Source organism: Oncorhynchus masou, chromosome 33 (assembly GCF_036934945.1).
Source record: "Oncorhynchus masou masou isolate Uvic2021 chromosome 33, UVic_Omas_1.1, whole genome shotgun sequence".
In the NCBI taxonomy this organism is placed as follows: Eukaryota; Metazoa; Chordata; class Actinopteri; order Salmoniformes; family Salmonidae; genus Oncorhynchus; species Oncorhynchus masou.
Genome location: NC_088244.1, coordinates 20,671,574 through 20,698,462, shown reverse-complemented (window position 1 = coordinate 20,698,462; position 26,889 = coordinate 20,671,574). Strand labels below are relative to the sequence as shown.

Genomic DNA, 26,889 nt, shown 5'->3' with positions numbered 1-26,889 from the left:
TTATGGTGTTTATAAGATGACATTTAAATGTTCTTATTTGTCTTTTTTACTCATGTTGTGACAGTGTTCTAAGCACAGTCCCTGTAAGAGCTGTTTACATCTCCAATTGTCAACCAGAAGAAAAATTATCTTTGCCAAATGCATGTTGATTTATTTTTCCATCCCTTGAAAGAAAGATAAATAGTGAATTTCCTGTTTGAAATACTTGGGTTGTGCACCATTCTATAGCACTAATAAAATCCACTGCTATAGCTGTGACTGCCGAGCTATGATGGATGGATGGATGTGTGTGTGTGTGTGTGTGTGTGTGTGTGTGTGTGTGTGTGTGTGTGTGTGTGTGTGTGTGTGTGTGTGTGTGTGTGTGTGTGTGTGTGTGTGTGTGTGTGTGTGTGTGTGTGTGTGTGTGTGTGTGTGCACGTATATGTCCATTTATGATGAATATATAATATGTGATGATTGTCCCCTGGCTCTGGCCCACAGTATCATTGGTCTCCCAGCTTCTGTATGATGATCTAGTCCTGGAATAAACACCTTACCAATCACACCAATGGATGAAGTGGCATGGAGGAGATTATGCAGTGTTTTCCATTAGCGCCGGTCATCGGTTACAGACTCATTTTCAGTCTGATACTTTTCCACTTCATATTAACTAGGCTATTTTATTTTTGATGTATTTTTATTCGGTAGTCTGTCGAGCCCTGTCCTGCGAGAATGAACGATATGCATCTTCTAGCAATCTATTGATAGAATTTGCGCCTGTCAGTCACAAAGCGAGCGATTATAGGGAAAGGAAGTGAACAGAATGCATCAGTGATTCATATTTTCTGCAACATTCTGAAGAGGCAATGAGAAAGTCCCTGTCTGTTTGTGTGTGCAGCACTTTGTGTAGCCGTTAGTGATGATGCTAATAAAAACAGTCTTCTGGTAGATGGAAAGGCTTTTCCAAAAACCGTCTCAATTAAATGTTAACTACAAAGTAGCCTATGCTTACCTGGCAGAATGATATCATGATTGTTTTCATCAATCCAGTGGGTATTTGTTTTGCAAACTCTACCGTCACACGTGAGCTACAAAAACATTGCTAAACAACAGCTTCTTGCAAAGTGCACGCTTGAATTAAAGGGTAACTTCAACCAAAAATCTACATTTCTCAGATTTTTCCCTGATCTCAGAAGTGGTCTCCTGATGTCGTTTAAGCATTGTTGTGGACTTCAAACATCCAATTGTGTTATTTTTCTATTTAGAAGGTGTGTTTTTGAGAGAGCAAAAACCTGAACATTTTTGGAAAAACTGACGCTGTGAAAAATAAAATAGAGAAAATGGAATTTGTGTTTGTGTGTGTGGGGGGGGGGGGGGGATCAGCCAAAACATAAAACAGATTTCATAGAGCCCTACCTAATGATAATTCTTTATTAATCTAGGCTATGTAAAATCTGAAAGATATAGTACTTAAGATATAACCTTTAATTTATTTTTGAAGATGATGTTGGCTATTTACTTCATTATTCTGTTTGAATAAAATACTATTGTGGAAAACGCTGGATTTTGTGTGTACCATCAATGTGTGATATTATTGTTGTATGCATCATCAGCATCTACCACTAGTGAACAAACAGATCTGTCAAGGCTTTGGTTTTTCTCCATTACTCAATGATTGAATGTGTTATGAAAGATTAAATCCATTTCAGAAACAGTAGTAGACCACAGAGTAAAAACGGACATTCTGTGTCTGTGTGTCTTGTTGCAGATCCGTTCGGACCAGGACCGGAACATCTCCATCCGATACAGCATCACAGGGGTGGGAGCGGACCAGCCACCCAATGAGGTGTTCAGTATTGACCCTGTCGCCGGCAAGATGTTCGTCACCAAGCCACTGGACAGAGAGAGGAGATCATCTTACCATGTGAGTAACACACACACACACACAACTACACATGCACAGCTCTGTAATGAGTTGGTGACAGGCTGGCCGGTTGTCCAGGTGGACTATTGATTGAGAGAGTGAAGGGTGAGGAGTGGTGGCTACAGCCACATGACATTTAACTACTAAGTACAAACGCTCATACAGACCATGAAAATGACTCAACCACTGTGGATCACACACACACGCGCACGCACACAGACACGCACGCACACGCACACACACATACACAGTGCAGTATTACCAGAGTAGCGTCCACCTCAGGTGCTGTAAAGTTAATAATATGCTTAGCAGACTTAATTTTCCCATGCAACCTACACACACATCTTCAGTATGTGGCCGATGTGGGATTGCCCATAAGCTTTTCCCATGCAACCTACACACACATCTTCAGTATGTGGCCCATGTGGGATTTTGCCCATAAGCTCCATGCTAACACCAACTAATTATTATCATTAATATACCACTTTGATGTAGCTACTGGAGGAATTATGCTTGTTGCTTTCTCTCCACAATTGCATCTCTCGCATTCTCTCTCTACCTGCTCCTCACATCTCTCCCTCTGTTTGACATGTCTTTGTTTATTTGTTGAACTCAGAGGCCCAGCTTTCCATTGAAAGGCTGAGCTGGGCAGATGTATGCCCAGGAGGATGCAGGATCGATGGTGATTTGTTAAGAAAGGCCCAGGCTTGGTGACGGGTTCTTGGATTAAAGCCCAGGCTGGATGTGTCTCTGTCAAATTTTGGTAAAGAACCAAATGAAACCACACAGTCATAACTTCTGACTCCGAAGCTATATAAGCTGCACTCTATGTAAGGAAGACTAAAATAACTTAAGCTATGAAACTACCATCCAACTTTTTTTATTAAAGAAAAAATATTTGTGGTAAAAGTTATCTTTCATTATCTTACAACTTTAATATCCTTGAAGGGGGGGGATACTTCCTCAAAGCGACATTGTTGTCAGTTTTGTCATCCGACATCAGGGTTGGGTGGGTCACTTCCTAAATGTAATCCATTACAGTTACTAGTTACCTGTCCAAAATTGTAATCAGCAATGTAACTTTTGGATTACACAAACTCAGTAATGTAATCTGATTACATTTAGTTACTTTGAGATTACTTTCCCCTGAGAAGGCACCAGAAGAAGACAACCGACATCTATTGCAGGATAAATCCATGTTAAAGTTTACATAGCTGGCCCAATATGGATGTTCAATTTTACTTTATTGTTTATGTAGGCTTCTTCTAACCCATCACCTTCTACTATATATAATAATATGATTATATTATATAATAACATTAAAAACCAAAGAATTACAGTCATTCCAAAAAAATGTTATACCCCTTGATCTTCAAGAATAGGACTTGGAAATTTTGAAGTATAGATTAGCCAAATTGTTTTACCTGAGCATGACCCCAAAACTAAGGATTTATAAGCCAGCCCTAATCTGTTGTTTATGATTTTGTTGTCATGGAGAACTGATTGGGCTCATTGATTTGAGTTGAAAAAGAAACACTGAGCTCATGGAATGGCATGCTTTGAGCACTACTGAAAAGGGCTATTTACATTTGAAAAATGAATGGCATTTACTGCATTTGCTATAGGCCTATTGTTTACCTTTTTGTTGGTGACATAATGATATCTCGATAATATGCAGCTGTTTAAATTGCAAATCCACAGATGAAACAATGACAAAATGGTTGCGCTGCTTCTGTTTTGGTAAAAAGCATACCATCCATGATATAAAAAGTATTGTTTTAACCATGTTATGAGGCTATTTAGTGTTTGTTTATATTTACAATGTTTACAAACATATGAATAAAACAATATTATATTTTATATATACAGTGGTGCAAAAAAAGTATTTAGTCAGCCACCAATTGTGCAAGTTCTCCCACTTAAAAAGATGAGAGAGGCCTGTAATTTTCATCATAGGTACACTTCAACTATGACAAACAAAATGAGAAAAAAAATCTGGAAAATCAAGACCAAAGAGCTGTCAAAGGACACCAGAAACAAAATTGTAGACCTGCACCAGGCTGGGAAGACTGCATTTGCAATAGGTAAGCAGCATGGTTTGAAGAAATCAACTGTGTGGAGCAATTATTAGGAAATGGAAGACATACAAGACCACTGATAATCTCCCTCGATCTGGATACTTTTTTGCCCCACTGTACATGTACACTACCATTCAAAAGTTTGGAGTCACTTAGAAATGTCCTTGTTTTCCATGAAAACATACTACATGAAATTAGTTGGAACATGAATAGGAAATATAGTCAAGACATTGACAAGGTTATAAATAATGATTTTACCACCACCAAAGCACCACCAAAGCACCCCCAGACCATCACATTGCCTCCACCATGCATATGACGTCAAGCACGCCTCCAGCATCTTTTCATTTTTTTCTGTGTCTCACAAATGTTCTTCTTTGTGATCCAAACACCTCAAACTTAGATTTGTCTGTCCATAACACTTTTTTTCCAATCTTCCTCTGTCCAGTATTTGTGTTCTTTTGCCCATCTTAATCTTCTTTTTTAATTTGCCAGTCTGAGATTTGGCTTTTTCTTTGCGACTCTGACTAGAAGGCCATCATCCCGGAGTTGCCTCTTCACTGTTGACGTTGAGATTGGTATTTTGCGGGTACTATTTAATGAAGCTGTCAATTGAAGACGTGTGAGACGTCTGTTTCTCAAACTAGACACTCTAATGTACTGTCGTGACCCTGCCCTCTTTGGGTACAGCAAGCCCCATCCCCCTCTACCTGTCTCCTACACCCAGGTTGCTGTGGTCAGAGAGAGGTCGTAAATTCCTGGACGAGATTATCTCCTCGTGGCCACAGTATAGAGAGAGAGTAGAGTTTTCATAGAAGAGAACAAAGGAATTTCTTCCACCTCACAGAACTTGAGGTCCAAACAACATTTATGTTCTGGAGAAGGTATAAAAGATAGGTGAAGAATCCAGCTATGAACTGGTCCTTTTGGTACAATTTTGTGAAACTCATGGGAGACAATACGGCCACATTACCATAACACTGTTTATATAATAGCCTCAGATATGAGATGACATCTAATTGTTGTATAAGATGAATGAGTGAGGAGGATACTGTTCGTAAAATTGTGTAATGTGATTTTCCTTTTTGAGTATAACTAAATCAGAGGACCGCGCATGAGCATAGTTAGGATCTGGCGTCATGAGAAAGCTTTTTTTGCTCTCCCGAATAAAACCCCCACTTTGAGAATTTCTCAACAGACCATGTTGCTCTCAATTACGAGAGAACAAAGGTTGCAGACCAGCTTACCTCGATAACGAGAGGGCCAAGTTTTGAGACCAGACTGCTGAATCTTTTAACCATCCCACGTGGTTAAACTCTTAGACTATCGATGCCGACAGAATAAGAACAAATCTTTGATATTAATTACTAGTCTGCAGCTAGGAATTTGGTTTCATTGAATGTGAAGACCGACAACCGCCAAAACATCTATCTATAACGACATGAATGAATGTCACTCTGAACCATCCATTCTAACCACGACATAGAGAGAGCGAGAGCGAGAGAGCGAGAGAGAGAGAGAGCGAGAGAGAGAGAGCGAGAGAGAGAGCGCGAGAGAGAGAGAGCGAGAGAGAGAGAGCGAGAGAGATTTCCAACAGAAACAAACTTTTCAACAGAGATCCCAACGACACACTGAGCGTAACTATATATTTTGATTGCAATTGTTCCCGAATGAGTGAGCGTTCATGTGCAAAGGATTAGCATTTCAATTGTTATAATTATCAACTCTGTAGTGACTTCTCAGCTGAACCCCACTCCCCTTTTGTCTAACAAGCCGCCATGCCGGTTTAGCCCACTAGGGCACATTCCCCTATCATTTCTTGCAACCATATTTACTTTGTTTGTTTTGTGTGCACTTCTGTGATTGTTTAGTTAGTTAATAAATAAATTATTTAAGACAATTCATGTATGGATGACTCAGAGTGAAGACTGGGTTCGTGCAAATAACCAACAATTTACAATGTGAGGTGAAGAAGAATTCATTAATCAGAAGACTATTGATCAGATATGAAAATATCTGAAAAGTTATATTAGGAAAATTATAATTTTGTATTCTGAATATTTTCCTTGGTGCCCCGACTTCTTAGTTAATTACAGTTACATGATTAATCAGTTTAATTGCGTAATAATAATTACAGAGAGTAAATTGATAAAGATTAATCTTCAGTTTAATGATGCCAAAGACACGACAGTACTTGTCCTCTTGCTCAGTTGTGCACCGGGGCCTCACACTCCTCTTTCTATGTTGGTTAGTGCCAGTTTGCTATGTTCTATGAAGGGATTGGTACACAGCGTTTTACCAGATCTTCAGTTTCTTGGCAATTTATTGCAAGGAATAGCCTTCATTTCTCAGAACAAGAATACACTGACAAGTTTCAGAATAAAGGTCTTTGTTTCTGTCTGACCATAAGTCTACACTGTATTTCTGATAAATGTTATGTTATTTTAATGGACAAAAAATTAGCTTTTCTTTCAAAAACAAGGACATTTCTAAGTGACCCCAAACTTTTGAACGTTAGTGTATACTGTTGAAGTCTGAAGTTCACATACACTTAGTTTGGAGTCATTAAAACTCGTTTTTCAACATCTCCACAAACTTCTTGTTAACAAACTATAGTTTTGGCAAGTCAGTTAGGATTTACCTTGTGCATGACACAAGTAATCCTTCCAACAATTGTTTACAGACAGATTATTTCACTTATAATTCACTTTATCACAATTCCAGTGGTTCAGAAGTTTACATACACTCAATTGACTGTGCCTTTTATACAGCTTGGAAAATTCCAGAACATGATGTCATGCTTTAGAAGCTTCTGATAGGCTAAGTGACATAATTTGAGTCAATTGGAGGTGTACCTGTGGATGTATTTCAAGGCCTACCTTCAACCTCAGTGCCTCTTTGCTTGACGTCTTGGAAAATCAAAGAAATCAGCCAAGACCTCCAATTGTAAATTGTAGACCTCCACAAGTCTGGTTCATCCTTGGGAGCATTTTCCAAATGCCTGAAGGAACCACGTTCATCTGTACAAACAATAGCACGCAAGTATAAACACCATGGGACCATGCAGCCGTCATACCGCTCAGGAAGGAGACGCGTTCTATCTCCTAGAGATGAATATACTTTGGTGTGAAAAGTGCAAATCAATCCTAGAACAACAGCAAAGGACCTTGTGAAGATGCTGGAGGAAACAGGTACAAAACTATTTATATCCACAGTAAAATGAGTCCTATAAAATGAGTCCTATATATAACCTGAAAGGCCGCTCAGCAAGGAAGAAACCACTGCTCCAAAACCGCCCTACTTCCAAAGTTGTAGCAAAATGGCTTAAGGACAACAAAGTCAAGGTATTGGAAGGGCCATCACAAAGCCCTGACCTCAATCCTATAGAAAATATGTTGGCAGAACTGAAAACGTTTGTGCGAGCAAGTAGGCCTATAAACCTGACTCAGTTGCACCAGCTCTGTCAGGAGGAATGGGCCAAAATTCAACCAACTTATTTTAGGAAGCTTGTGGAAGGCTACCCAAAACGTTTGACTCAAGTTAATCAATTTAAAGGCAATGCTACCAAATACTAATTGAGTGTATGTAAATTTCTGACCCAATGGGAATGTGATGAAAGAAATAAAAGCTGAAATAAATCATTATTTCTACTATTATTCTGACATTTCACATACTTTAAATAAAGTGGTGTTCCTAATTGACCTAAAACAGGGAATTGTTACTTGGATTAAATGTCAGGAATTGTGAAAAACTGAGTTTAAATGTATTTGGCTAAGGTGTATGTAAACTTCCGACTTCAACTGTAAATCCAAAAATGGATGTAGCAACGACAAATTGCTCCTGTCATGACTGGCCTTTGAGGATCAGGTTACAGTGGATCAGCTCTACAGAGATATTTCTCTCCCACAGAGGGGGAGAGGGTTGAAGGTGAGAGTTTTATGGCACCTCGTTTGGGTGTCTGGAATGTCTGTGTGCCTTGTGAAGAGTTTACAGCCCAAAACTAAAACATCAAATAAATGGACTTGGGGACAATATATTTCATAATCTGAATGGGTGGGAATAATGATATTATTAAAAGTTAAATGAGGACATTTTAACGAAAACATTGTAACTTTAACATGCTAGGTGTCTCACGTAATACCCTTAGGGTACAGATACCCTGAGAACAAGGTTCAAGGAAGATATGACCATTGAGCACAGCTAACGTTAGCTAGTGAGTAGCACCATAGCATATTTGCCAGCTTTAGGTAGCTAGTTAGATACTCAAGGTTAGAAAACTAGCTAGCTAGAGTACTAACTAATGCCAAAAAACTCAACAGATTGCATGGAGAATCTATTCTGTAGATGGTAACTAGATAGTTAGACTTGCTTTCTATGAGAATGACAGCTCTATAACATACATTTTTACTGTAACTGCTCGGCCTCCGAACGCAAGGCACTACAGAGGGTAGTGCTCGTAAGTAAGCATTTCACCTTGTATTTGGCGCATGTGACTAATACAATTTGATTTGATTTGACATTTCTATGTGAATTTGGTAGGGTCACCCAAAAAGTTACAGTACATATTGCAGCTTTAATAGGCTTAGAATTAGAACTATAGCTGTTTATGTCTAAAAACAATGTAATTGATGGTTAAAGTAATTGACCCATTGTCAAATGCACAGTTACATTATGAATCTTTGCCATTGGGCCTGTCATCATACTCCATATCTTTATTGCAGAGTTGTGTCAATGAGGTGGTCGTTTTTAAATTGGCTCACACTTATCACAAGGCTTGTGCAGGCTTAAATATGGTGCGTTGGGATGCTATTAGAAACTTTAACATTTGTAACAAGCATGGTAACAAGCATTCGTTGTTACACCCCTGTAATTACAGACTGTAAATACCACCAGTTACATGTTGTTATTAAAGTGTAACTATTAATTATTACAGTTAATTATCATGGCATCCCTCTCTCTCTCTCTCTCTCTCTCCTACACCAAGGTTCTGTTATCTCAGGTCGTAAATGACTGGAGGAGACTCTCTCCTCCTGGCCATGCAGTATATATATATATATGTAGAGAGAGAGAGAGAGAGAGAGAGAGAGAGAGAGAGAGAGAGAGAGAGAGATTCACGGTAGAACAAAGGAACTTCTTCTACATCACAGAACGTGAGAACTGAACAATATGCATGTTTTGGAGAATGTGTAAACGGTCAGTGGGGAAGCCAGCTACGACCCGGTCTGTTTTGTTTCATGTTTGTGACCTCATGAAAGACAATAAAGTCACATTACCATAACTCTGTTTACATACGTGCTTCCTTTATGAGGTTTGCGTTTAGATATTGTATAAAATTAATTAGTAAAGATGAAACTATTTGTGAAATGACGGAACAGCAACTCGCCCAAACCTACCCCACTTCTCCTTCACCCAAATCCAGATAGCTGATGTTCTGAAAGAGCTGCAAAATCTGGAACCCTACAAATCAGCCGGGCTAGACAATCTGGACCCTCTCTTTCTAAAATTATCTGCCGAAATGTTGTCTTTCCCGCCCTTCTCAGTCCACACCCACTTCCCTTTGTCCACCAAGCCGTCATATCGGCTTAGCCCACTAGGGAACCTCCCCTATCCTTTCATTGTAACCAATATCCACTGTTTGTTTGTTTATGCATTTCTGTGATTATTTAGTTAGTTAATAAATAAATGATTAAGATAATTGGTGTATGGATGATTCATAGTAAAGGCTGGGTTCGTGCAGATAACCAACAATTTGTGACGTTTGGAATGAGACTAACATGAGGTGAAGAATAATTCATTAATTAGAAGACTTAAATGATCTGATATTAAAATATCTGAAGAGTTATATTCGGAAAATTATAATTTTGTAATCTGAAGATTTTCCTTGGTGCCCCGACTTCCTAGTTAATTACATTTACATGATTTGTTTAATCACATAATAATAATTACAGAGAATTGATTTGATAAAATAACAGTCTTCACTTTAATGATACCAAAGTCACGACAGTTGCAATAAGACAATAAGATGAAGACATTCGTCTATGAGACATTTTCAATATTCCCAATCCAGAAGAGATCTCTCTCGCGTGGAGCCTGTCTCTCACACGCTACAGCACACACACACACACCAGAAAGACCCTGCTCTTAATTCATGACGATGGCGGGGGGAGCTAAACGTTCAAAAGTGTGGTTACACTTCACCAGAGTCGATGCTGACAATGCTCGTTGCCACATGTGCAACAAGACTTTTGCTTGTATGGGCGGAATCACGAGCAATCTGTCCAAACATCTATCGAAATTGCATCATGTACAGGCAGAGAAATGTAGAGTTTTTGACTGCCTAGCTCATGGTTCATCTCTCATTACCCGATCTATGTTAGGTATGTATGCTAGCAACCTAGAGCCCACACATGGTGTTAGCTAAATTATGAAAACATGTGTTCATGATCAAAGTAACCAGCTGATTATTTAGTTATGGGTGCGTTCATAAATTCAATCACCCATTTAAAGATTTTGCAACTTTTTTGTTAAAGTTGCAGCTACAATGAACCAACCCACTCCTCTCTCTAATACCGCTGGTCCAAGCCAAAGATAAGCCCAAAGCCCCTTCACTCTGGCAGCTAGTGGTAGGATGACTGAGGAGAGTGTTAATGAGTGCCACCTAGCCGTGACCAAGTTTATAGTGAAAGGCCTACACTCCTTTGCAACAGTGGAGTACAAGTGTTTTAGGTAACAGTCTGTCAGTATCAAATCAAATCAAATTTTATTTGTCATGTGCGCCGAATTCAAAAGGTGTAGTAGACCTTATAGTGAAATGCTTACTTACAGGCTCTAACCAACAGTGCAATTTTTAAATTTAAAAAAAGGTATTTGGTGAATAATAGATGAGTAAAGAAATAACAAACAACAGTAAAAAAGACAGTGAAAAATAACAGTAGCAAGGCTATACAGTAGAGAGGCTATATACAGTAGAGGCTATATACAGTAGAGAGGCTATATACAGTGTAAAGGCTATATACAGTAGAGAGGCTATAACAGTATAAAGGCTATATACAGTAGAGAGGCTATATACAGTAGAGGCTATATACAGTAGAGAGGCTATATACAGTATAAAGGCTATATACAGTAGAGAGGCTATATACAGTAGAGACTATATACAGTAGAGAGGCTATATACAGTATAAAGGCTATATACAGTAGAGAGGCTATAACAGTATAAAGGCTATATACAGTATAAAGGCTATATACAGTAGAGAGGCTTTATACAGTAGAGAGGCTATATACAGTATAAAGGCTATATACAGTAGAGAGGCTATAACAGTATAAAGGCTATATACAGTAGAGGCTATATACAGTAGAGAGGCTATATACAGTATAAAGGCTATATACAGTAGAGAGGCTATATACAGTATAAAGGCTATATACAGTAGAGGCTATATACAGTAGAGAGGCTATAACAGTATGAAGGCTATAACAGTAGAGAGGCTATATACAGTAGAGAGGCTATATACAGTAGAGAGGCTATATACAGTAGAGAGGCCATGTACAGTAGAGAGGCTATATACAGTATAAAGGCTATATACAGTAGAGAGGCTATAACAGTATAAAGGCTATATACAGTAGAGAGGCTATAACAGTATAAAGGCTATATACAGTATAAAGGCTATATACAGTAGAGAGGCTATATACAGTATAAAGGCTATATACAGTATAAAGGCTATATACAGTAGACAGGCTATATACAGTAGAGAGGCTATATACAGTATAAAGGCTATATACAGTAGAGAGGCTATATACAGTAGAGAGGCTATATACAGTATAAAGGCTATATACAGTAGAGAGGCTATAACAGTATAAAGGCTATATACAGTAGAGAGGCTATATACAGTAGAGAGGCTATATACAGTAGAGAGGCTATATACAGTATAAAGGATATATACAGTAGAGAGGCTATATTCAATAGAGAGGCTATAACAGTATAAAGGCTATATACAGTATAAAGGCTATATACAGTAGAGAGGCTTTATACAGTAGAGAGGCTATATACAGTATAAAGGCTATATACAGTAGAGAGGCTATAACAGTATAAAGGCTATATACAGTAGAGGCTATATACAGTAGAGAAGCTATATACAGTATAAAGGCTATATACAGTAGAGAGGCTATAACAGTATAAAGGCTATATACAGTATAAAGGCTATATACAGTAGAGAGGCTATAACAGTATAAAGGCTATAACAGTAGAGAGGCTATATACAGTAGAGAGGCTATATACAGTAGAGAGGCTATATACAGTAGAGAGGCTATATACAGTAGAGAGGCTATATACAGTAGAGAGGCCATATACAGTAGAGAGGCTATATACAGTATAAAGGCTATATACAGTAGAGAGGCTATAACAGTATAAAGGCTATATACAGTAGAGAGGCTATAACAGTATAAAGGCTATATACAGTATAAAGGCTATATACAGTATAAAGGCTATATACAGTAGAGAGGCTATATACAGTATAAAGGCTATATACAGTATAAAGGCTATATACAGTAGAGGCTATAACAGTATAAAGGCTATATACAGTAGAGAGGCTATAACAGTATAAAGGCTATATACAGTAGAGAGGCTATAACAGTATAAAGGCTATATACAGTATAAAGGCTATATACAGTAGAGAGGCTATATACAGAATAAAGGCTATATACAGTAGAGAGGCTATAACAGTATAAAGGCTATATACAGTAGAGAGGCTATAACAGTATAAAGGCTATATACAGTATAAAGGCTATATACAGTATAAAGGCTATACACAGTATAAAGGCTATATACAGTAGAGAGGCTATAACAGTATAAAGGCTATATACAGTAGAGAGGCTATAACAGTATAAAGGCTATATACAGTATAAACGCTATATACAGTAGAGAGGCTATATACAGTATAAAGGATATATACAGTAGAGAGGCTATAACAGTAGCAAGGCTATATACAGTATAAAGGCTATATACAGTAGAGAGGCTATAACAGTATAAAGGCTATATACAGTAGAGAGGCTATAACAGTATAAATGCTATATACAGTAGAGTGGCTATAACAGTATAAAGGCTATATACAGTAGAGAGGCTATAACAGTGTAAATGCTATATACAGTAGAGTGGCTATAACAGTATAAAGGCTATATACAGTAGAGAGCCTATAACAGTATTAAGGCTATATACAGTAGAGAGGGTATAACAGTATAAAGGCTATATACAGTAGAGTGGCTATAACAGCATAAAGGCTATATACAGTAGAGAGGCTATAACAGTATAAATGCTATATACAGTAGAGAGGCAATATACAGTAGAGAGGCTATATACAGTAGAGGCTATATACAGTAGAGAGGCTATATACAGTATAAAGGCTATATACAGTAGAGAGGCTATAACAGCATAAAGGCTATATACAGTAGAGAGGCTATATACAGTATAAAGGCTATATACAGTAGAGAGGCTATAACAGTATAAAAGCTATATACAGTAGAGAGGCTATAACAGTATAAAGGCTATATACAGTAGAGAGGCTATAACAGTATAAAGGTTATATACAGTAGAGAGGCTATATACAGTATAAAGGCTATATACAGTAGAGAGGCTATATACAGTAGAGAGGCTATATACACTATAAAGGCTATATACAGTAGAGAGGCTATAACAGTATAAAGGCTATAGACAGTATAAAGGCTATATACAGTAGAGAGGCTATAACAGTATAAATGCTATATACAGTAGAGAGGCTATAACAGTATAAAGGCTATATACAGTAGAGAGGCTATAACAGTATAAAGGCTATAACAGTATAAAGGCTAAATACAGTAGAGAGGCTATATACAGTAGAGGCTATATACAGTAGAGAGGCTATATACAGTAGAGAGGCTATATACAGTATAAAGGCTATATACAGTATAAAGGCTATATACAGTAGATGCTATAACAGTATAAAGGCTATATACAGTAGAGAGACTATATACAGTATAAAGGTTATATACAGTAGAGAGGCTATATACAGTATAAATGCTATATACAGTAGAGCGGCTATATACAGTATAAAGGCTAAAAACAGTATAAAGGCTATATACAGTATAAAGGCTATATACAGTAGAGAGGCTTTATACAGTAGAGAGGCTATATACAGTATAAAGGCTATATACAGTAGAGAGGCTATAACAGTATAAAGGCTATATACAGTAGAGGCTATATACAGTAGAGAGGCTATATACAGTATAAAGGCTATATACAGTAGAGAGGCTATATACAGTATAAAGGCTATATACAGTAGAGAGGCTATAACAGTATAAAGGCTATATACAGTATAAAGGCTATATACAGTAGAGAGGCTATAACAGTATAAAGGCTATAACAGTAGAGAGGCTATATACAGTAGAGAGGCTATATACAGTAGAGAGGCTATATACAGTAGAGAGGCCATATACAGTAGAGAGGCTATATACAGTATAAAGGCTATATACAGTAGAGAGGCTATAACAGTATAAAGGCTATATACAGTAGAGAGGCTATAACAGTATAAAGGCTATATACAGTATAAAGGCTATATACAGTATAAAGGCTATATACAGTAGAGATGCTATATACAGTATAAAGGCTATATACAGTATAAAGGCTATATACAGTAGAGGCTATAACAGTATAAAGGCTATATACAGTAGAGAGGCTATAACAGTATAAAGGCTATATACATTAGAGAGGCTATAACAGTATAAAGGCTATATACAGTATAAAGGCTATATACAGTAGAGAGGCTATATACAGAATAAAGGCTATATACAGTAGAGAGGCTATAACAGTATAAAGGCTATATACAGTAGAGAGGCTATAACAGTATAAAGGCTATATACAGTATAAAGGCTATATACAGTATAAAGGCTATACACAGTATAAAGGCTATATACAGTAGAGAGGCTATAACAGTATAAAGGCTATATACAGTAGAGAGGCTATAACAGTATAAAGGCTATATACAGTATAAACGCTATATACAGTAGAGAGGCTATATACAGTATAAAGGATATATACAGTAGAGAGGCTATAACAGTAGCAAGGCTATATACAGTATAAAGGCCATATACAGTAGAGAGGCTATAACAGTATAAAGGCTATATACAGTAGAGAGGCTATAACAGTATAAATGCTATATACAGTAGAGTGGCTATAACAGTATAAAGGCTATATTCAGTAGAGAGCCTATAACAGTATTAAGGCTATATACAGTAGAGAGGGTATAACAGTATAAAGGCTATATACAGTAGAGTGGCTATAACAGTATAAAGGCTATATACAGTAGAGTGGCTATAACAGTATAAAGGCTATATACAGTAGAGAGGCTATAACAGTATAAATGCTATATACAGTAGAGAGGCAATATACAGTAGAGAGGCTATATACAGTAGAGGCTATATACAGTAGAGAGGCTATATACCGTATAAAGGCTATATACAGTAGAGAGGCTATAACAGCATAAAGGCTATATACAGTAGAGAGGCTATATACAGTATAAAGGCTATATACAGTAGAGAGGCTATAACAGTATAAAAGCTATATACAGTAGAGAGGCTATAACAGTATAAAGGCTATATACAGTAGAGAGGCTATAACAGTATAAAGGTTATATACAGTAGAGAGGCTATATACAGTATAAATGCTATATACAGTAGAGCGGCTATATACAGTATAAAGGCTATAACAGTATACAGGCTATATACAGTAGAGAGGCTATATACAGTATAAAGGCTACATACAGTATAAAGGCTATATACAGTAGAGAGGCTATATACAGTATAAAGGCTATATACAGTGGAGAGGCTATATACAGTAGAGGCTATACACAGTAGAGTGGCTATATACAGTAGAGAGGCTATATACAGTATAAAGGCTATATACAGTATAACGGCTATATACAGTAGAGGCTATAACAGTATAAAGGCTATATACAGTATAAAGGCTATATACAGTATAAAGGCTATATACAGTAGAGAGGCTATAACAGTATAAAGGCTATATACAGTATAAACGCTATATACAGTAGAGAGGCTATAACAGTATAAAGGCTATATACAGTAGAGAGGCTATAACAGTAGCAAGGCTATATACAGTATAAAGGCTATATACAGTAGAGAGGCTATAACAGTATAAAAGCTATATACAGTAGAGAGGCTATAACAGTATAAAGGCTATATACAGTAGAGAGGCTATAACAGTATTAAGGCTATATACAGTAGAGAGGCTATAACAGTATAAAGGCTATATACAGTATAGAGGCTATATACAGTATAAAGGCTATATACAGTAGAGTGGCTATAACAGTATAAAGGCTATATACAGTAGAGAGGCTATAACAGTATAAAGGGTATATACAGTAGAGAGGCTATAACAGTATAAATGCTATATACAGTAGAGAGGCTATATACAGTAGAGAGGCTATATACAGTAGAGGCTATATACAGTAGAGAGGCTATATACAGTATAAAGGCTATATACAGTAGAGAGGCTATAACAGCATAAATGCTATATACAGTAGAGAGGCTATATACAGTATAAAGGCTATATACAGTAGAGAGGCTATAACAGTATAAAAGCTATATACAGTAGAGAGGCTATAACAGTATAAAGGCTATATACAGTAGAGAGGCTATAACAGTATAAAGGCTATATACAGTAGAGAGGCTATATACAGTAGAGAGGCTTTAACAGTATAAAGGCTATATACAGTAGAGTGGCTATAACAGTATAAAGGCTATATACAGTAGAGAGGCTATAACAGTATAAAGGCTATATACAGTAGAGAGGCTATATACAGTATAAAGGCTATATACATTAGAGAGGCTATAACAGTATAAAGTCTATATACAGTAGAGAGGCTATAACAGTATAAAGGCTATATACTGTAGAGAGGCTATATACAGTATAAAGGCTATATACAGTAGAGAGGCTATATACAGTAGAGGCTATATACAGTAGAGAGGCTATATACAGTATAAAGGCTATATACAGTAGAGAGGCTATAACAGTATAAAGGCTATATACAGTGGAGAGGCTATAACAGTATAAAGGCTATATACAGTAGAGAGGCTATATACAGTAGAGAGGCTATATACAGTATAAAGGCTATATACAGTAGAGAGGCTATAACAGTAGAGAGGCTATATACAGTAGAGAGGCTATAACAGTTTAAAGACTATATACAGTAGAGAGGCTATAACAGTATGACGGCTATATACAGTAGAGAGGCTATAACAGTATAAAGGCTATATACAGTAGAGAGGCTATAACAGTATAAAGGCTATATACAGTAGAGAGGCTATAAACAGTATAAAGGCTATATACAGAAGAGAGGCTATATACAGTATAAAGGCTATATACAGTAGAGAGGCTATAACAGTATAAAGGCTATATACGGTAGAGAGGCTATATACAGTATAAAGGCTATATACAGTATAAAGGCTATATACAGTATAAAGGCTATATACAGTAGAGAGGCTATAACAGTATACAGGCTAAATACAGTACAGAGGCTATATACAGTATAAAGGTTATATACAGTAGAGAGGCTATAACAGTATAAAGGCTATATACAGTAGAGAGGCTATATACAGTATAAAGGCTATATACAGTATAAAGGCTATATACAGTAGAGAGGCTATAACTGTAGCAAGGCTATATACAGTATAAAGGCTATATACAGTAGAGACGCTATAACAGTATAAAGGCTATATACAGTAGAGAGGCTATAACAGTATAAATGCTATATACAGTAGAGAGGCTGTAACAGTATAAAGGCTATATACAGTAGAGAAGCTATAACAGTATAAAGGCTATATACAGTAGAGAGGCTATATACAGTAGAGAGGCTATAACAGTATAAAGGCTATATACAGTATAAAGGCTATATACAGTAGAGAGGCTATAACAGTATAAAGGCTATATACAGTAGAGAGGCTATATACAGTATAAAGGCTATATACAGTAGAGAGGCTATATACAGTAGAGAGGCTATATACAGTAGAGAGGCTATATACAGTATAAAGGCTATATACAGTATAAAGGCTATATACAGTAGAGAGGCTATATACAGTAGAGAGGCTATAACAGTATTAAGGCTATATACAGTAGAGAGGCTATAACAGTATAAAGGCTATATACAGGCACTGGTTAGTCGTGCTGATTGAGGTAGTATGTACATGTAGGTATGGTTAAAGTGACTATGCATATAAGATAAACAGAGAGTAGCAGCAGCGTAAAAGTGTGGTGTGGGGGGCACACAATGCAAATAGTCCGGGTAGCCATTTGGTTACCTGTTCAGGAGTCTTATGGCTTGGGGGTAAAAACTGTTAAGAATCCTTTTTGTCCTAGACTTGGCACTCCGGTACCACTTGCCATGCGGTAGTAGAGAGAACAGTCTATGACTGGGGTGGCTGGGCTCTTTGACAATTTTTAGGGCCTTCCTCTGACCTCGCCTGGTATAGAAGTCCTGGATGGCAGGCAGGTTAGTTCATACTGGGCTACCCTCTGTAGTGCCTTGCAGTCGGAGGCCGAGGAGTTTCCGTACCAGGCAGTGATGCAACCAGAGATGCTCTCGATGTTGCAGCTGTAGAACCTTTTGAGGATCTGAGGACCCATGACAAATCTTTTTAGTCTCTTGTGGGGGAATAGGCTTTGTTGTGCCCTCTTCACGACTGTCTTGGTGTTTTTGGACCATTCTAGTTTGTTGGTAATGTGGACACCAAGGAACTTGAAGCTCTCAACCTGCTCCACAACAGCCCCGTCGATGGAACTGGGGGCGTGCTCAGTCCTCTATTCCTGTAGTCCACAATCATCTCCTTTGTCTTGGTTACGTTGAGGGACAGGTTGTTAATCTGGCACCACCCAGCCAGGTCTCTGACCTACTCTTTATTGGCTCTCTCGTTCATTGTCAGTGATCAGTCCTACCAGTATGAGTTGTATTACATTTTAGGATATAGTAGTATAAAAGGGTTGTATGTTAGTCCCATCACTCCATAATAAAAAACATAACAACACAATAATTCAATAATGATAATTCAACACAGGAAAACAATCTTTGTTTTACTGTAGGGAGATGAGCAAGGCACTCAATGTGATCATTGAGCTGAAGGACGTGCCAAAGTTGGCCATCATCATCAGGCGAGTGGACCAGCCTCTGTCAGGACCACTATCTCACTGTTACAGTGCACTACGCAAGCCAGGGCAGTGTAAAACAGAATGTCCTCCACACCAGGGCAGTGTACAAATTGCAAACGGGCGAAGTAGTGGTAGAGGAGTGGTAGAGGAGATCTCAGACATTCTGGAAGAGTTTGAGTTAACAGCTGAGACTGTTGATAATGCTGGAAATAAGGATGTTGCCATCAAGAGTATGCTTTGCGTATTCATTGAATCTGGCAGCACAGAAAATCTACAAAATGACTTCCGTTGATAAATGGGCAGCCCGAATCAGAGCTGGTCGTGTGGTTCAAGAGATCCTCGATGTCCAAAACAGTCTTGAAGGAAAACCAGAAGCTCCTTGGTAAGAATACAGTTTAATCTATTAAAGTATTATTTAGACATTCCCACATTTAACAATTTCATTAAATGTTCAAGTGTGCGGTAATTAAATGTATGTTGTTTTTTGTTGTTGTTTCGGGCCTTCTGCAACACTCACTCACTCATCTGTCTAATGATAGAGAGATTCATGGAGTGGTATCCAGCGATCCAAGCAGCAGCCTTGGACCCAAGACTGCGAAAAGCAATGACCAAGGACAACCTGGACCATCTGAAGGATGAGGACTTCCTTAAGACTGAGGAGTTTGTCCAGTTCATGAGAATCCTCTATACATCCACACTGTGTGTATCATGTGAAAAGAATGCCACCTGTGGACAGATCTTGCCCATACTCCAAAAACTGGAAGAGCACTTCCCTGTGAAGCATGAAGATACAACATTTGTGGCAACCGTCAAAGAGAAGGTGTTGGGAGAACCTCTCAGAGTGCTATCAGGATGAGGACATTCAAGCCTTCCTGCATGAGGCCACAGCATTGGACCCCAGATTTAAAGGGAGGCCGGTGAGTGACGCCGCCTGGAACAGGCTGAGGAAGGCAACTGTTGAGGCCAATGTGACAGGAGCAACACCAGGGCTGTCAGAGGAGCCGGAGCAGACAGACAAAGAGCACCAGCAACAGGAGGAGTCTGAGGGAGAAGGAGAGGAAATGGAGGAGACAGTCCCTCCATTAAACAAAACAGGGAGTGCCTTGGAGGAGCTGTTCTCAGAGGACGACAGGGAGTTGAGGTTGACGATCCAACAGGACACCTCGTCCCTCACCCTCAGCGAACGTGTTCACCTAGAGGTTGAGCTCTACAAAGGCCTGCCTCCCATCCCCATGGCTGACGATCCTGTGATGTGGTGGTGGGAGAAGAGAGCTACTCTGCCCCTCCTCACAACAAGCTACCTTTGTGCTCAAGCCTCCTCCACCTCTAGTGAGAGGGTACATTCGACTGCAGGGAACACAATAAGCTAGGAGAGGTCCCGACTTCTGCCAGAGAAGGCAAATATGTTGATCTTTCTCCAGAAGAACTGCTAAGAACAGTTAGTCCTTTTACAGCCTACCTGCAGGCCCCACCCATGTTGCTCTATACCACTGTCTTTTATTTAGCAGCCTACCTGCAGGCCCCACCCATGTTGCTCTATACCACTGTCTTTTCTTTTACAGCCTACCTGCAGGCCCCACCCATGTTGCTCTATACCACTGTCTTTTCTTTTACAGCCTACCTGCAGGCCCCACCCATGTTGCTCTATACCACTGTCTTTTCTTTTACAGCCTACCTGCAGGCACCACCCATGTTGCTCTATACCACTGCCTTTTATTTAGCAGCCTACCTGCAGGCCCCACCCATGTTGCTCTATACCACTGTCTTTTATTTAGCAGCCTACCTGCAGGCCCCACCCATGTTGCTCTATACCACTGTCTTTTCTTTTACAGCCTACCTGCAGGCACCACCCATGTTGCTCTATACCACTGTCTTTTATTTAGCAGCCTACCTGCAGGCCCCACCCATGTTGCTCTATACCACTGTCTTTTATTTTACAGCCTACCTGCAGGCCCCACCCATGTTGCTCTATACCACTGTCTTTTATTTAGCAGCCTACCTGCAGGCCCCACCCATGTTGCTCTATACCACTGTCTTTTATTTAGCAGCCTACCTGCAGGCCCCACCCATGTTGCTCTATACCACTGTCTTTTATTTAGCAGCCTACCTGCAGGCCCCACCCATGTTGCTCTATACCACTGTCTTTTATTTTACAGCCTACCTGCAGGCCCCACCCATGTTGCTCTATACCACTGTCTTTTCTTTTACAGCCTACCTGCAGGCCCCACCCATGTTGCTCTATACCACTGTCTTTTCTTTTACAGCCTACCTGCAGGCCCCACCCATGTTGCTCTATACCACTGTCTTTTCTTTTACAGCCTACCTGCAGGCCCCACCCATGTTGCTCTATACCACTGTCTTTTCTTTTACAGCCTACCTGCAGGCCCCACCCATGTTGCTCTATACCACTGTCTTTTATTTTACAGCCTACCTGCAGGCACCACCCATGTTGCTCTATACCACTGTCTTTTATTTTACAGCCTACCTGCAGGCCCCACCCATGTTGCTCTATACCACTGTCTTTTCTTTTACAGCCTACCTGCAGGCCCCACCCATGTTGCTCTATACCACTGTCTTTTATTTTACAGCCTACCTGCAGGCACCACCCATGTTGCTCTATACCACTGTCTTTTATTTTACAGCCTACCTGCAGGCCCCACCCATGTTGCTCTATACCACTGTCTTTTCTTTTACAGCCTACCTGCAGGCCCCACCCATGTTGCTCTATACCACTGTCTTTTATTTTACAGCCTACCTGCAGGCCCCACCCATGTTGCTCTATACCACTGTCTTTTCTTTTACAGCCTACCTGCAGGCCCCACCCATGTTGCTCTATACCACTGTCTTTTCTTTTACAGCCTACCTGCAGGCACCACCCATGTTGCTCTATACCACTGTCTTTTATTTTACAGCCTACCTGCAGGCACCACCCATGTTGCTCTATACCACTGTCTTTTATTTTACAGCCTACCTGCAGGCCCCACCCATGTTGCTCTATACCACTGTCTTTTCTTTTACAGCCTACCTGCAGGCCCCACCCATGTTGCTCTATACCACTGTCTTTTATTTTACAGCCTACCTGCAGGCACCACCCATGTTGCTCTATACCACTGTCTTTTATTTAGCAGCCTACCTGCAGGTCCCACCCATGTTGCTCTATACCACTGTCTTTTATTTTACAGCCTACCTGCAGGCCCCACCCATGTTGCTCTATACCACTGTCTTTTCTTTTACAGCCTACCTGCAGGCCCCACCCATGTTGCTCTATACCACTGTCTTTTCTTTTACAGCCTACCTGCAGGTCCCACCCATGTTGCTCTATACCACTGTCTTTTATTTTACAGCCTACCTGCAGGCACCACCCATGTTGCTCTATACCACTGTCTTTTATTTAGCAGCCTACCTGCAGGCCCCACCCATGTTGCTCTATACCACTGTCTTTTATTTTACAGCCTACCTGCAGGCCCCACCCATGTTGCTCTATACCACTGTCTTTTCTTTTACAGCCTACCTGCAGGCCCCACCCATGTTGCTCTATACCACTGTCTTTTATTTAGCAGCCTACCTGCAGGCACCACCCATGTTGCTCTATACCACTGTCTTTTATTTAGCAGCCTACCTGCAGGCCCCACCCATGTTGCTCTATACCACTGTCTTTTATTTTACAGCCTACCTGCAGGCCCCACCCATGTTGCTCTATACCACTGTCTTTTATTTTACAGCCTACCTGCAGGCCCCACCCATGTTGCTCTATACCACTGTCTTTTATTTAGCAGCCTACCTGCAGGCACCACCCATGTTGCTCTATACCACTGTCTTTTATTTAGCAGCCTACCTGCAGGCACCACCCATGTTGCTCTATACCACTGTCTTTTCTTTTACAGCCTACCTGCAGGCCCCACCCATGTTGCTCTATACCACTGTCTTTTCTTTAGCAGGAAAATATTGTTTATTTCATTTGCTTTAGATTTCCATCATCACAACATTATCACAACATTAGAGTCTATAGTGATAGTGATTTGTTAAAAACATTACTGTTTCTTTTGCTGTAAATAATTGTTTATTTTATTTATTTTACATTTTAAAAAATAAAGCAATGTTAATTCTGTCCTTAATTCGTTTTTTTTTCTCATAAAAAAACGCTAAGAATACCGTTAAAGTACCGGATCGATAAGCAGTATTGGTAAGAGTAATAATACCGTTAAAATCTTAACGATACCCATCCCTAGTTCTAAACCTATCCGCCAATAACAGCATATTTTCAGTTTTCCATTCCCAGACAGCAAAATTCTTGATTGAGAAATTGCCTTTGAAGCTATTTTGGTTTCTTTTTGACCATTTTAGTTGAAATCTATCACAGTAAGTTACTTAACTGTTACCCAGAAGTGATTTGATATTGAGATAAAAAAAAAGGGCTGCAGTGGACCTTTAAACACGGCTTGAAATCTCTGACTAGCGGTGTTATTGAATGAGGGTGTCGGCGCCGCGCAGCGCTAGGAGAGAGATAACGCTTTGTGGGCTCCCAGACTGCGGTTTAGCAGTGTGCGGATATTGGGTGCAGGGCCAGATCAGACAATGCAGAGGAAAAAGAAAAGTCAAATTAACCTTTGGGAGACCCGGTGCAGAGAGGAGAGGGAAATGTAGAGAGATTGGAGAGGATGTTCACCTGCCTTAGAGAAAGGAAGTGGATGGTGCGTCGTCCTGATTCTTTTTCCTGTCACAAGGCCACAACCCTCCTGGCAAGAGGGTAAGAAGGTTTTTAATAGATAGTTGTCATGGCGATACCCCGGCTGACACCCTCTCACTGTCCGATTCAGAAGCACATAATAGAGAGGTTCTGCTGCTACAGATTGTAATCATACATTCCTCCCCTTCTCCCTTCTCCTCTCTTCACTTTTCTTTCCCTTCTCTTGTTTTTAACTTCTTCCCTTGCCTCCACTCCTCCATTTATCTCTTTCCCTCCTCTTGTTTTTAACTTCTTCCCTTGCCTCCACTCCTCCATTTATCTCTTTCCCTCCTCTTGTTTTTAACTTCTTCCCTTGCCTCCACTCCTCCATTTATCTCTTTCCCTCCTCTTGTTTTTAACTTCTCCCCTTGACTCCACTCCTCCATTTATCTCTTTCCCTCCTCTTGTTTTTAACTTCTTCCCTTGCCTCCACTCCTCCATTTATCTCTTTCCCTCCTCTTGTTTTTAACTTCTCCCCTTGACTCCACTCCTCCATTTATCTCTTTCCCTCCTCTTGTTTTTAACTTCTTCCCTTGGCTCCACTCCACCATTTATCTCTTTCCCTCCTCTTGTTTTTAACTTCTTCCCTTGCCTCCACTCCACCATTTATCTCTTTCCCTCCTCTTGTTTTTAACTTCTTCCCTTGCCTCCACTCCTCCATTTATCTCTTTCCCTCCTCTTGTTTTTAACTTCTTCCCTTGCCTCCACTCCACCATTTATCTCTTTCCCTCCTCTTGTTTTTAACTTCTTCCCTTGCCTCCACTCCACCATTTATCTCTTTCCCTCCTCTTGTTTTTAACTTCTTCCCTTGCCTCCACTCCTCCATTTATCTCTTTCCCCCCTCTTGTTTTTAACTTCTCCCCTTGCCTCCACTCCTCCATTTATCTCTTTCCCTCCTCCCTTCCTTTCTCCTCTCCTCACCTGTTCTCTCTTTTGAAGCTTATACCCTGAGATTTGGTGGTGGAAGGTCCTACTACATCCACTCATGTGTCCTGTTGATAGTCATCTCAGACATTCTAACAGGCGACATATTTGCCTGTTGCAGTGGAATGTTGATGCAATCCTGATTCCTAGTGGTCCATCTCAAACGCCGAATTGTTCCTAAACCTTTGTCGTTTCACGCAGTCTACTGGGACAAAGTTGAATAAATCTTTGTCGATGATATAAAGCATGCTAGTAAGGTCAAATAGTGAAATATAACACCTTGATTTTAAAGAGAAATCAGTATGACTCTCTCCCTGGGTGCAGTAAAAACAGAGCACAGATGTTTATTGAATCTTAACATATCCTCTACGGCTAACCAAGGTATATTACCAGCATTTGTCTCCTGCAGTGTTCTTTATCAAAACATTTTTCTTTCAGATTTCAGGGGAGGGAAAGGATATCTAGACAGGCTTTCCTGTCTGTATAGATTTTGATATTAATTATATGCCCGAACTATGTGTGAAATCTTACCGCTGCTGTTGCTCTAGGATAGGATACAGTCGAGCAGCCGTTCACAATGACTCACTGTGTTTGTGATGTGGGCTATAAGATTAAGAGATTTTAGGATTCCCTTTCAAATAAACCAACCACAGAATGTTGGACTGAGATCCAAGAAGACTAGGAGAAGAAGTAAACAAAATAATAGATCATATTTTGAAGGGAAGCCAGCTCTTTAAAATTGGGGAATTGTGTTGTTTGTTACTTTCAAGAAACTAGTCCTGAGAATTAGGTGTTGGAGATGCTGGGACAATTTTGTAGTGTGCATTTTAACACCAATAAACCCATATTTTTCTGAAAATGTAGCTAGCTAGACTCCCTTACCCGTATACATGGATGAAATCTTCTATCTCTCTGTCACGGATGCCATGGTTACACTTAGTTTGAAGATGTCGTCCAGACAGGTGTTTTACAGATTTCTGTGTTCTCTTTTCGAGTCCCTCCACATTTGCAATCAAATGCCGGAATTTTCCCCACCTTAGGTATCACACTCTGCTTCCTCCAGAAAGTGGAGAGCCTTAGCAACACTTGTGGAGTTCTTCGTGGTATCTTTCAAAAAAGCCACTTCAGAAAGGATGACCTACTGTACACATACTAAGCAGCTCACGTTATAGACAGAAGCGTGCTACATGGCAGACCAATCCAAACTATTATATCAGCCAATCATGGCTAGCAGGAAGGTTCCTCACTTTTTCTGTGGCTAAACCAACTGGGCTCGTAATTTAACAATTTCATTGGTATTTACAGATGGCAAACAAGTTTGTTTTTAAGGCAAATTAAAGTTCACATGTTCCAGAAGGCATTTCTGCCCAAAAAACGCATTTTGATAAACATTTAAAAAATTACGTTCAAGTGCTGCTCCTGTGAAGTAGTGACGCACGACATACGCCTAGTTTCCTGAAACGAGTCACATATATTATTGGTGCTTGGTACCCATTCGGCTGTGCAGTTATGAAATGCAACGTTTTTTATTTCTCTCTGGTACTGTTGTTTTTCCTCAAATATGCCCTAATGCAGTGCTTAGCATTGGTTACCACACTGCATATCAACCATATCATGTTACTGATGTTGAGTTTGTTAATGGCAGCATAATTGACCCTCTATCTTTATCTCTCTCTCTCTCGCGCTCTCTCTCTCTCTCTCTCTCTCTCTCTCTCACCCTCTCCAGCTTCGTGCCCATGCAGTGAACATGAATGGTGAGCGAGTGGAGAGCCCCATAGACCTGTACATCTATGTCATAGACATGAACGACAACCGGCCTGAGTTCAAGAACCAGGTCTACAATGGCTCTGTCGACGAGGGCTCCAAGCCAGGTAAACACAGGGATGGATGGAACATTGTCCAAGCCAGGTAAACACAGGGATGGATGGAACATTGTCTCTTTCTCACTGACATGGACAGAAGAATGTTCCTACATAAATCACACTGTAGAGAATAGTGACTTTTACAGCAGTCTTTGCACACTACTTAGCTGTTCTGCGTGAGAAAAATGGAGCCCGTAGAGAATAGAGGTTGACCGA

At 39.6% G+C, this 26,889-nt stretch overlaps 1 protein-coding gene across 1 annotated transcript in view; it reads left to right on the top strand.

The window, feature by feature from the left end:
• LOC135527997 (cadherin-4-like) overlaps nt 1–26,889 on the top strand; it is a 577,992-nt gene that overhangs the window by 445,573 nt on the left and 105,530 nt on the right. The window contains exons 6-7 of the mRNA XM_064956738.1: nt 1,748–1,903; nt 26,538–26,682. Coding sequence (XP_064812810.1) covers nt 1,748–1,903; nt 26,538–26,682 — 301 coding nt within the window. The remainder of the gene's footprint in view (nt 1–1,747; nt 1,904–26,537; nt 26,683–26,889) is intronic.